The 13,725-nt window shown below is 37.7% G+C and overlaps 1 protein-coding gene across 8 annotated transcripts in view; it reads right to left on the reverse strand.

Moving 5' to 3' along the window:
* LOC104146729 (uncharacterized) overlaps positions 1–13,725 on the reverse strand; it is a 41,966-nt gene that overhangs the window by 20,109 nt on the left and 8,132 nt on the right. For 3 of the 8 annotated variants that reach the window (XR_011135475.1, XR_011135474.1, XR_011135473.1), the window contains exon 3: positions 12,197–12,309. Coding sequence is in view for 2 of the 8 variants with exons in the window: in XM_068913572.1 (XP_068769673.1) it covers positions 12,197–12,223 (27 nt within the window). In the remaining 6 variants the exon portion in view is untranslated. Of the gene's footprint in view, positions 1–12,196; positions 12,310–13,208; positions 13,249–13,357; positions 13,446–13,725 lie in introns of those variants that run through there. The other 5 variants (XM_068913572.1, XM_068913573.1, XR_011135476.1 and 2 more) reach the window with 4 other exon arrangements.

Raw genomic sequence — 13,725 nt, forward strand, 5'->3', positions numbered from 1 at the left:
AATGGCATTTACATAATTTACACACATTCTGATTATTTGTGAATCAGGGATTGGAAGTAACAAAGCTATTAGCTCCAGATAGCAACACTGGGCATTTGCATTTTTATCCAACACTTAATTCTAAAGCAATATACACAGGTGTAGGTGTGAACAGAACTCATCCACAACTTAAGGAACTAGATAAACGTCACAAAAGCAAAAGGAAAAGAACCTTTTATTTAGAAGATTAAAACTTCCCCTTCAAACTGTATCTACACAGACATAATTGCTTGTTTTAGTTATATTTGAAAGCATTGTATACTGACACTTGGGATTTCCTAAGCAGATTTTTAAATGAATGGTATCTCAACTTCTTGATTATTTCTCATGTGGGTAGTTCAGAGAGCATACTAACCTTTGTCTGAAAGGGGAATCAGAGAGGAGCTATTTACCCATTCTGTATAAAGAATGTTTCTTACTTATATTGACTGACCAATGTTTGATTTTTTTTCTTCAATTTCGTTTGTAAAATATAATTGGAAAGATCAATGAGGTATCTTATTTTTTCTTATTCCTATGGAAAATTTCAGCCTTCATACTACCTTCAAATACAGCATCATATTCCTTTTATCAACTCATAATTCAAACAGGGCATCCGTTCTTCTCTACAGACTTACACTGCAGCAGTAGATACTAGTTAGAGAAGCCAATGTGTGTTTTATTACAAAAGGTAAACTAGGCTTTACCCACAAGTTTCTAAATATCATTAAAGGTTCTTTCATATTCCAGCTAGTTTAACGTAGCACTTTTAACTTTGTAAATTTATTTCCGCCAGTACAGGCAATCTATTGCCACTTGTAGTTATAGTATATGACAAAGGAACGCCTTGGGGGTGAGTCTGTTCAAATGCAGATAAGGTGGTCTGCAACGAATCACTGTACTCTGGAAGTGACTAGCTTGTTAATAAAAGGTCAGAGATCATAGCATCACTATTTCTCCTATCTCTCCAGTAGCGACAGAGGTAGCGGCTGGATTTTCTTTCTCACTTCCTTTTTTTCCTCCTCACTGAAGAACTCTCAAGTATCTGGTCTTGTCCCTACTGTCTCTGGTTTGTAGATGAGCACTGCCTGTTGAGAAACTACAGTTGTATAATATATTTCTAACTAGGTAGGACTACTACAGAATTGAACTGTATAGAGTTCAAGCTTCTCTGCAGGATATCATTGAGTTTAACTTTTGTTATTAGGAACATACCTCCCTCAGCAGCACAAAACCTCCTTTCTTAAAATTAGGGTAATACCAAAAGATGTGCCTTGGAGGACATTTCTAATCAGGGATTATCCTCTAGACCTGTCACTGATGAGAGGTTCATTTCTCCTAACTAATTCCACTGAATCTTCTGAATGAAAATACAATAATGAAAGTCCCTCTGTATAAGTTACAATTTATATTTGGCAGTTAAGGTTATGCTTCCATTTAAAGCTTGCTTAGTCTCAGGTCCCAATTCAGCAAAGAACTTAAGATCATGACTAAGTTATGCAGATACAGCATTTTGGCGGGCACATCTTGGCTCAGCAGTCATTTCACAAGCTAAATTTTCATAAGCACTGATCAGAACTAGCTAACTCTTGTTGTGTTTGTATTTGGTCAGAAGTCTGGGGATGCTCCAAATCCCCAGATGCATTTTTATCACAATAATTTACTTAGTGAAGTTTGCAGTTAAAGACTGCAGCCATTCATGCATTTAGACTGATAGGAGATTAAGACTATAAGAGCTCTAGCTAGCCAGGAAGTATTTCCCAATAATATAGTATATAACTGGCATAACACTGTTTAAATTCATCATATGCACCCAAGGGAGACTACTCCCAGAATAAAACAATCCAAGATAGATAGACAATCAGTTCCCAGAAATATTCCTCATTATTGCATTTTAGAGTAATTTTTTTTTTCAAAGTGATTCAAAAGCAGCAGGTCTTCTACAGAAGTCAACCTGATAAATAGAAAACCTTTCCTTAGAAACCCTGTAGACTGACAGATGGGAGAGAAAGGGAGATGTAGTAGTTCTGGGGTTTCAAATGAAGCAGCTGGTCACTGCTTAATGGATTTTATCAAGAGTGGAGGATTAGATTTCATTAACCCATACAGGCACAGTAGGAACTAGTCACCTGAGCGGAGCAGTACTTGTTATACTACAGCAAGCTTACGAGAATGTCAAACTGTTGTGTGGGTCTTGTCCTGATAGGAATTTCAGTGAAGAAATGGAAATAGTAAAGGAGAATCTTGAAAGACAGTTTCTTTCACTTGCTTTTCGATTTCCCTGTTGGAACTTGTATTGCATCCCAGCTCCTCTGCCCTCATCCTACTCCTAGAGAAATCTTATGATTTTTAAAAGCACCTTTCTAGTCTGGCTGTCTATTTATTATGTAAGTAGAGAACATACTCCATGCAGTGTTTGATGCTTCTGATACCTAAGAAGCGCTGCCACAGAAGGCCAACTTTTCAGTCTTCGATGGGATTGTAGAAAGAGAGAATCTCTTATGAAAGGATCTTTCACTTGCTGTATAACTGTTGGATGAATCAACCGGAATGGTAGCCATATATCCCTTTTAGCAAAAAAAGTGTTAGCCTTTTGGGACTGTTTTTCTCCTTTCTTTGCTCAGTTTCCTCTAGAGTCTTGGGACATTCCTCTGACTTGATTTACATCGTGTAAGATATCACAGTTTGAGTATCTTTTGCAGTCACAGCTTTAAAAGGCTGGCGCAAAATTCTAACACTCCGATTTGGCAGATTTTCAACCACCTTCATGTGGACTTCCACAACAGTATGAGGGGCAAAGACATACAGTGAGGCCCAATGCAGTTCTCCTATGCACAACGTATCGACTCTGAAATACATGTATTTTCCATAGAGGGAGATATTCCTACCCCTTTTAAACTTAAAATTTTAGAAAGCATTTGAAATTCAGAGGAACATGTAATCTGCTCCACACTGAACTCAGTTCTCATTTATACAGTGTTCCATTTAAACCAGTCTGTCAGCTTAAAGGACCTTTGGAACAGGAGTAATTACAGTTATGCACACTTCATGGCCCCATTATGCTGACAAAGTGGCGTAAGGAAGCTCGCATGCAGAAGAAAATCAGGTCTACTTATTTTTAATATAGTCACTTTAATATGGTTGTGTTTTATCTTCAGTTCTGCCTATATATATCAGTCCTCTCCTGTGCTTTTGTGTGTTATTTCTATTGCTTCATACTATACTCCATCTTCCTGTAGTATTGCCTCTTCAATAAAATATGAGAATGTTAGGGGTGAAGAGTAAGCTGTTAAGTCAAGTCACATACTAAGTGATAGGAGAATGAAGGACTATGTGTTTTGAACTTACGCGTTTTTCATCCTTTCAGATCTGTTTGTGGTTCTGCTCTGACTACAGGCCTGTTCTCAGTACTTCAACAGCAACTCCATTCTCACTACATGGTGGTGACGCTATTAACACAGCTGCTGTGACATCTCGTATTTCTGAACCTATTTGATGTTTTTTTCTGTCAGGATTCCCCATTTTCTCCCTTCCCAGTTTCTGTAACTACTAAAGAAAAATACTCATTTTCATCTTTTAATACTCTCTCACACAACAAACAGTTACAAGGTTCATCCTTGTGCTTTATGGGAAATCTTTTGAGCCTTTTTAAGTCTTTGGAGCCTTTTTAATTCCTCTGTACTGCATTTCTGCAGGGTTCCCTAAAACTATAAGATGAGACGTTGGTGTCATGGAGGGGTTGGAAGTAATTGTACCAAGGGATCTAGATATCATGTGAGTGGTTCTAGGTTGCCCCCTCAGTTCCTAGAAAGATTCTAGATAGTGAAATCCTAGAAAAGGTCTACAGCTAGGAATTAATAGAAAGTTCTTGAGGAAATGCTAAAAAGGTTCTAAACTGAGGAACTCCTAGAAAACACAAGGGAGTCCTAGAAAGGTCCTACATTGAGAAATTCCTAGAAAACAGAGGAGAAATTCCTAGAAAACAGCAGGGAATTCCTAGAGCGGTTCTGGACTGAAGAATTCCTAAAATTCATCAGGGAATACTGGAAAGCAGAGGGGAACTCCTGGAAAGGTTCTGGACCAAGTGATTCCTAGAAAGTAGTAGGAAATTCCCATAACGACTCTAGTAGGAAACATTCCTGAAAAGCAGCAAGGGGTTCCTAGAAAGCATAAATGTGAATTCCCAGAAACATTCAAGATTAGGGAATTCCTAGAATGCAGCAGGGAGTTCCTTGAAAGAGTCTAGATCAATGAATTCCTAGAAAACATAAGGGGCATTGCTAGCAAGACAAAATGTTAATTCCTAGAAAACATTAGGTTGAATGTCTGGAAAGCACACTTGATTCCTAGAAAGCATAAGAGGGGGGATTCTTAGTGCCTTCTAGAAATTTCTCAGTCTGGAACCTTTCTAAGAATTTCCGTGCTGCTTCCTAGGAATCCCCCTGTGTGTCTTCTAGGAATGACTTGATCTTGAACCTTTCTAGGACTCCTTCCCCCTCCTGCTTTCTCAATCTAGAGTGTTTTCTAGGGATTCTTTGAGCCAGACCCCTTCTAAGAATACCCACTGCTTTCTAGGAATGCCTTAATCTGGAACCTTTCTAGGAATTCCTCCCTACTTTCTATTTATTGCTCAGTCTAGAACCTTTCAAGGAATCCTCCCAGCTTTCTAGGAATTAACCTTGGCTTTCTAGGAATTCCTCAACCTAGAACTCTTCCAGGTAAATAGAATTATTATACTTGTTACAGTCTCTCTAAATTTCAGTCATTCTCAACATTAACATGAAACTTGCAATTCAACAAAGCCTGCTGTAGTTTAGCACCTAAGTACAGTAGCCATGATACTCTACATTTGGTATTTTTGCATTGTTCTCTGTAACTAAGAGAAAAGATGATACGTTTTGTGATCAATAAATGACACTACTTGGCATTCATCTATAAACTCCCAAGACACTTTTTTTTCATTATTTTTTCTACCTCTCTTTGACAAAATGGCTAATCACTAATAAATTGTCTGGAAAAAACTTTCAGATATATCTAAATGCCTTTGATTCAGAACATCGCATCTACAACGTAAGGTAGATGCACATTCTAATTCTCTTACATGTTGTTCATTTCCTGTATTACTTGCAGACTTGGTGATAATATGTATACTCTTCAACACAATCATATCTATATAGCTATAGCTTTAGTCACAGTTTTATCTCTAACAGGCTGCACTTACATTCCACTATTATTCTCTGCCTTACTACATGTTTTAAAACATATCCAATAGAAAAAAGTAAGATAAATGGAGGACCAAAGAATTACTGGAAATATTGGAAAATATATTTAATTTTTTCAGGGACCATTTCTCACTCTAACTCTTAATTAGGTTAGGGGAAATATTCTAATAAATACAACAGCCCATATTCCCATTATGCCTTCAAATGATAGATCCCAAAATGTTTTTGAAAAGTCTTTTAATGTTCAAACAATCCTTGATTTCTTTTTTATCTGTTTCAGGGGTTACTAAACTATGGCTGCCATTAAATGATTTCTTCTAGTTCATAGAATGACATTCTTAGATAGCAAATGAAAATACCAGAGTACTTGATAGTTGGTGCTGCTCTGATCATGATAACTTTCCCACTCATAGATTACTCTCACCACTGCAGAGATGGTGAATTACACTATCTGGATTACAGCTAAATATGTTTTTGCCTTCTGTGTCATCTGCATGTTTGTTATGATTAATCATTGTAAGTTCATGGCTTAAAGGTCTACATCGCACCATGCATATTTGAAACCACCATATTTAGATAAGACACATACTGTATCTAAGGGCTCAAGGTCACAGGCAAAGCCTGCCTCAAATTGTCCACCTCTGCCAAAGGTTACAGTCTTACTTACATATAAAAAACTGCCAATCTGCACTAATGTTTTGGGCTGTAAACTATGGTAGCTCAGGAGCAGACATGCATCCTCTTCAACTGTCCACTCTGTAAGGGTAGCAGAGACTAAGGCAAGTCAGAGAAGGGCAGGACTGCTTCAGGTCCAGAAAGATTCACACATCAATGTGCATCTGTAAATTTTAGCATTTGTAATTTGGGACTGAGCTATTCATTTTGTGATTAATCAACCTCAATATTCTTGAGTCATACTCCCTACATAAATAACTCCAACAATCTTGGATGGACTGCTTGTGGCTGACAGAATCAGCTCAGTAAAATCATAGGTGCAGTTTGACAGGCAGAAATAACTATAAAAGTATTTTACAGCAATTCAGTGTCTCAGTGTAATCTGTTTCATGCAAGGTTTGCTGCTTGTTGAGAATCTGTTTAGATGCGGCATAACAGTATTCGAACAATACTGAGGGAGTCTAGGTGGTACCAGAATGTAAATAAGAAATATTACTATAATTCAAGAAGGTAGGCAGGTAAGTCCTCCAAATAATACCTGCACATATTTTGACTACCTTACAGGAATCTCTTTTTTATCTTCTGGAACACTATATAAAGCCATATCTGGTAAGTCTAACGGAAAGGCAGGAGTCATTTAGCAATGAAACACAAAGGGTAAAGGGGGGCAGACGGGTAAAGAAGAGAAATGAGATAGTGACCAAATTAGCTGCAGCCTTCCTCACTTTCATAAGAGGACCACATTATCAGCAATCATTTTATGGCTCCTTTCTAGGATCCACATTTTTGCTCACCACAAAAATCCCCTTTCCAGGTTGCTCTATCTACTAACGCTGCCTCTTTGGTGGAAGCGTACTGTGATGAGATGAGCTACTAAACCTGCAAAAGTGTGAAGGGCAGCTTGGAAGCACCTTAACTGCCCAGTCTTTCACTTGCATCATCACCGTGTCACGTCTAATTTTTGATGAATACCAGTGGAAGTGCTGTATAAATACACTTTATGCTTTATGAAATATTGTAACAGTCTTGGCAATGCTGTGACCAGTAAAAGACCTTTTCTTAAGAACTGTGCAGATGAAAGAAACTTGGCTATTGTGAATTCACAGGGAGGAAGGCCCTGCTTGCTGAATCTGAGTCGGCAGCATAAACTATTTTAAAAATAAAAACATGTAAGAGAAAAGTGTCTTTAAAAAAGGATGAAGAGGAAGCCAAGCCAAGAGAAGTAGGTGTTTTGACTAGTTTTGAGTCACGGCAGGCTATATCTCAACGTAGACTTTAAAGTTTCAGGAAGCTGACTGCTATTGAGTCAGCCCCTTGGCATGACATGCCTCAAAGATTTAAGCAATGACAAGGAGGAGTACATCTCCTGGTGTATGGAAAAGGTCAATTTAAGGATAAGCATCTCTAGGAGAGTATACATTTCCCCTAGCTGGGGACCAGACCACCTCCACCAGGTGGCAGAAAGATGATTCACAAATTAGAGTGTGCCCTGTCATCACACTCTTCTGTGTATACACACTTCAGTGTATTTTACATTCCTTCCTGGATATTCATATAAAGAAGTCCATATGAACACAGCTTATGTCTATTTTCACAAGAAAAGTCCATGAGCAAGAGTTAATGCTAACAGAAGACAGAACACAAACTAAGTAAGTACTTGTCAGGGCCATACAGGTCAAAGGAATGGGACTTCCAATTTCCGCAGGGGCAGTCACATTTCTTAAAGCAGTGACAGATGATAGTGTGGCGCAACCATGTTGGTTTTGTACATCAGAGCCTATCACACAGAGAGCCTTTGATTTGGCACAAGAAATAAAGCTTACTTTAATAAAGGACAACTACACACAAACAGAGCAAAAAAGGCCATGATAGGAAAAATCAGGATGGTTCTGCAAAGTAGGTTTATCTGATGAAAAAAGTTAGAGTTCTCTCCCTTCCTATTTGCCGTTCCATTCTAAGGAAGAATAAGACCTTGTGCTAGAAGCCTATTAGTTGTAACTGTGTTTTAAATATCTATAGGCAAGAGGATTCAGATTCAAGTGTGAAGGGCATGAATTCTACAAGGCATAGTAATAGAAATATATTTTTGTGATGCGAATATAATGCATGTGAACGCTTTGCTCCCTGCAGCATCTAAAGCCTCATATCTGACCGTTCTGCTAAAGAACAAGGTAATTAATTATCATGCTACGAAAAATCATAAGGGTGCTTCTCTTCTGCTGTTTCTGTACGTGGGCTGTTCCACACCCGTTGTTCCAGTTGTCCCTATGCAATATTTGGCCTTTTGAAAGTGGCCTCCCAAACGTTAATGAATATTTGAGATTAAATTTAAAAGCTGAAGAGAAGTGTATTGTTGAAAGGCTACTGTTTAAAAGAAACTTCAGGATAAAGTGGAGTATTAAGGTAAAGCTCATACCATACGAAGAGATAAAAATCTTCTTCCTGTCTCCCAGTTCACTGTGAGTTCCTAAGTTCCCTTTTCCAAAGCTTGCTTTCTACATAAGAACAAAGAACATAGGTGCAGTTTTGGGAACAAATTTCGTCTGTACTTGCTCGGTGCCTTTTTCTTAGATGCAGCTGCCCATATAACTGAAGTTAAGAAGGTATAATATTTTTAGAGGGAGATTTCTGATAATGTGTACACATATTCCATTTTAGGACTAAACAATCAGATCTGGGCTACTGCAGCTTCACAGAAGTATCTCTGTTCTTCAGGTGCTGGTAGTTTTTTATTCTAATTGGCCATAGATCTCATAGTGCATTAAAGTATGCATATGCCATATGCTTTGCATATACATCTTTTAACACTACACCATTCATGAAGCATGTCCATGAAGTAATCTAGTGAGGAACAGCTAGCAATAAAAAAAGTCTGAAAAAACAACAATTCTATTCAGATTTAACTTTGTTCAAGCAACATATAATTTGTACACCTACTAAGATGTATTTAAGGAGTATGAACTATACAGGTAATGAAAAAAATACCCTCTTTCACATACCCATTTTGTGTGCCCAAAGCTGCATTTACACACGTGAAAAATAAAGGACCCAGCTGCATACTTTGTACAAGGAGAATTTTGCTCATTTCACAGTTACTGGTATTCATAAAACTTGAAAGACACACATTAAGATTCACAGACTAAAGTGCGTTATAACGTGTACTAGCCCATCTAGTCTAAGGCAAGAATACGAGATATATGATTTACGTTTGTATTTCTGAAAATCTGTGTTTTGATGATAAACGAAAAATGGGTGTGAGCTTTAGTAGTTGCAGCCAGCCAGCTCCATGACCCAGCAAGAATTAAGCGCCTAAAACGTCTTTGTGGATCTGGTGCGGTGTGTGATGAACACTGTCCTCACATCTAAACTGTTTCCCAGCACAGAAAAATGAACACCACCTTGACTGTAGACATTTCAGTAAGAGTTTGAACTCTTGGTGATTCTGTAGGTAAAATTCCTTCTGAGGCTAACAGGAATCTGCAAGTAATACGTTAACTGTGGAATTTCTTAGTCCTCTGTAGATATCTGCCACCTTGAACAACTTTTCTTGAGTCAAAAGCTCTAGCACTCTACAGTGCTATACTATAGCAGACATTTATCAGTTAGCACGAAGACAGGACTTACTTCCAAAGATCTGCTATATGGTCCAAGTCTTTACAACAAATTTAGTAACAAAAAATATGTCACCAATTCTCTTTCAGAAGGCAGTCTGTAAGGGTGACTTCGCAGCTTGCTGAATCACTCCATGCATGAAACATTTAATATAGAGGACAAAATGAAAACAGGAGTGCTGAATCAGAAGCAAGAGATTTGGATGCATGACTCACTGAAAAATGTTCCCATTATGGTTACTAAATCCTCTGCCTCTGCTGCTGCTTTTTTTTTTTTTTTGAGCAGGCTAAATATAGAAATGTTTCATTTACTCTACTATTAATATGTGTGGCTAGTAGAGGAATGAGTTACTTCCTCTTCTGTTTGTCCCCTGCCTTACCAATTTTTGTCACTACAGCTCAGTTCAATTGTTATACAGCCTTCTTCATAATACAATGATTTCAAACTAATGCCTGACTACATCTACAACTACCAACCACTGCACGTGCTCCTGGATCTCTGGGGAAAATTCACCAGCGAGATTATGTAATAAGGCTTTGCACAAGGGAAAATGACTGAAATAAATAGATGCAACTTAAAATTGTTGGACAATTCCTTTTTGTTTTATGTGTCTGAACTGTTCAGTTCAGACAAAGTAGCAGTTGGCAGGCAGAATTTCCAAGGAGATTTCACTACTAGACATCTTAAAGATATCTCTCCTACCCTTGAAGTTTACTTTTGGATGGACATTCTTATTGATAAAGGGATTGTCTAGTGATCTACTGTCTAGTTCTAAAACAGATGATTTTACATAATATGCAAGTACTGCAAGACACATTACATATAGTATTTCATATAACAATACTGCCATATAAATATAGTCTCTGTGCTGCGTCAGCTTATTGAGCACCTTGAGAACAAGTTAGTTTTATGGCACATTAAGTTTCTTTTTGGAATAAACTGGTTTTATATAATTGGGATTTGTTATTTCAAAATAGAAGAGCAAACAAAACTTGATAGCTCAAAGCAGATAAAGGGGAGAAATGGGGGAGGAATTTAAATCTTTAGTCTAATAGAGATGAGATGTCAGAACAAAAGGTGCATCATTATCGCAGGGAAGGTGGTTGTAATAAATGTGGGAGCAGCATATAGAATATTCGGGGTAAAGAATGACACCTTTAAAGGTGGAGAAAAGCAAAGAAAAGAAGAGGTTGTATTTAGCCCTCCCTGCTCACTGTATTACATAAATATGTACTTAAATTCCACTGAAAACCAATGGCACACATATGCATGCTTAAAGTTAAACATGTACTCAAGCACTACCATGAGTAAGGTGGATATCTGCCCGTTATGAAGTGGCTTCCTTGACAGGGCAAATGCTGTCTCAGGAAGAAAGAAACCCAAGCAACGACAAGATCATAACGCCAAGGAATTCCTAACGGGTGTACAGTAAGCAAAAGAAACAGAAGAGGAAATGTGGGAAATAAATGCAAAGCTAGAATTATTGCAATGACAACAGACTGAATGAATTGTGGTGGAAATTGCAACAAATTGGGAAATAAATATTGAACTTCTGTACTGCTCAGATCAGTATGACTACTATATATAAATTGGGAATGTCTGTAACTCAAGTTAGCTACCATAAAATAAAATCCTAGAGAAGAGAAGGTTGTTAGAAATCTCTCCACTAGTTATTAGATCACATTGACCCCTGAGATGTTTGCAAACCTTTTAACTTGATCCACTAACTCATGGACTGCTCTGCCTTAGGATTTTACTTCATGTTACGTTTCCTTGAAGAGGAAAAGTATGCAAAGGTGAGAACATAAACATTGAAGAAACAGAGTTTAACAAGCTTTCGCTATACGAATATAGTAACTTTAATAAACTCATTTATAAATAATTGTCTGTAATGCTGCTGTACAACGCATAAAGAAATCCAATTAACCATGGTGATAGCAGCAATTCCACTGTCAGTCAACAGAGCTGCAATATATGATGAAATTATTATGTGTGCTATTTGCTCTATATACAAATTGATTGATGTTTTGGACGGATGCTACCACGATCCTTTTACAGGTTGCACTTGAAATAAAGTAAAATACATACAAAATAGAATTAAATCTAATTGAATAATGGAATACTAGCCTCAGTCCATTTCCCCTCAATCAAAGATGTAATAGGTTTTGTAATACTAATTATTAATAACTTGCAATTTGTAGAACAGATTTTTAACTGTTGAGCTAGGCTACCCACCAGCCTGTAATCTTCAAATTATCTTTTAATTTATTGAGATTACAGATTTTAATATGCGATGAAGTTTCTTTCCAAAAACCTAATGCACTTTATTAAATTTTGGCAAGGCATGGTTCCTGTATTCTGCACCTGCAACTCTACTGAAAGATGATTATTTTGCTTCTATTCAATAACAAGCCATTTAAGTATTATAGACCTCTCTAAACTCAAAGAAAAGTCCAATGGTTCTGCCAAAACCACAGGAATATACAAGTTTAACTGAACAAACTGCACAAGCAGAGGGGATTGGTGGCTCTTACTCTTGGTAAAGATAGGTGTAGAAAAGATGGCTGAGATGAAAAAGCAGTGACAAGGCCCAGAATCAGTGTAGACAAACAGATTTAAAAAATGTTTTTATCATCTCTCCCATTGTCTAGGGAGTGCATCTGACTTACCTGATGAGGCAGAAAAGCAAGCAGCATGTTCTCCAGGTCACCTGGCGAGAGACTGCATGTGGCAGCATGCTGCAGCCTGGTGTTGACCTCCAGCTCCCCACAAGGGCCTGACCCTGCAATCAAGAATGTCACTGTCAGAAATAGTTTCCAGCCTGGTGGAAGACACAAGCAAATACAAAAGTAATCACAGGATTAGGGCTTAACAGGTCAAATCTATCCTGTCTTACTTGCTGCTCTTAAGAGTGTCATATACCTTTCATTCTATTGCATGCTGAGCTGAGCTTGCTTGAGAATGCTTTCAAACAAATATTTAATTTTAACCGTATGCTTAAGTGCTCTGCTGAATCATGGTCTATATTGGGGCACGAGCTAGTCCTTAGCTCTCTAATACTAAGTTTAGCATGCCATTTACTACCACTTCTATTGTTTTAATGAACAGGAAAGATTTCATACTACTGCTAATAAAGTGATCTATGACATTATGTCTGTTTTTCTCCAAATGCTTTCCGAGTATTTTTCCTCTATGCAGAATAGAACTGAAATGCTAAGCTGTGTTTGCAACTGAATCATAATAAATAAGGTTTTTGTTTTACTGATGCTAAGCACAACGACAGAAAGCAACTTGTGGGACACAGTCACTAGTTCATGAAAGAGTTAAAGTATTCATCAATCGGAGTACTTGGAAAAAACAGGACACGGTGATCCATCACTTAGCTGTAGGCTTATGTGACATTTACAACAAGCATGTATATTTTGAGATACTTGACAATGACATCTTTATGTTTTTGTTATCAAAGCTTCCATCTTACAATCCCCTTTGGTCCTGAGTATTGTTAAAAATGTGCCAGGGTTATGGCTGTTCATACCTTTCCTCTTCTAAGTGGTGCAATGATCAGAGAAGAGCAAAGTTTTACAATCCCTTCAAGGTATTTGAAAATGATACTAAATGACGTTTATAAAGATTTCTAAAAGTCAGAAGAGCTTTATTTTCTTTTTGAGGGCTTGTTCTCACCTTTTGAATTGTGTTAGATGCCAATTCCTCCACTCTCTTTCTAGAAAAATACAATACATAAGTTTCACAGGTCCCATAATTCTACCGATAGCACTTGCAGATCAGCCAGCGCGGACTTTTTTTGAGTAACAGATATTCTTAGGACTTACAAGGTACTTATCTTCAGAGCTTACTGCCGGCATTAACTGTTACATTTTTGCATCCTCATGCGGATTATCCCCACTTTACGGAGGAAACCTACGGGACACAAAATCAATTTAAAAACCAAGGAATTCATCTCAAATAATTCTTCCTGCCACTTGGGCAATGTCAGGGAAGGAGTTAGGAATGGGATATTTTCATCTGAACTGTTGAGTAGGAAGCGCAGGTGCAAATGAATACAAAAGCTTGGTTCACGCTGCAGCTGAGGAAGTGCCATTCAGACTGCAGCTATTCCAGTCCATTGACTATAAACTGTTGTTGTGCTGTACGAGACGCTATGCCTCAGGATGCCTCCTATAAAAAACTTGAGTGCATG

Source organism: Struthio camelus, chromosome 19 (genome assembly GCF_040807025.1).
Source record: "Struthio camelus isolate bStrCam1 chromosome 19, bStrCam1.hap1, whole genome shotgun sequence".
Taxonomy (NCBI): Eukaryota; Metazoa; Chordata; class Aves; order Struthioniformes; family Struthionidae; genus Struthio; species Struthio camelus.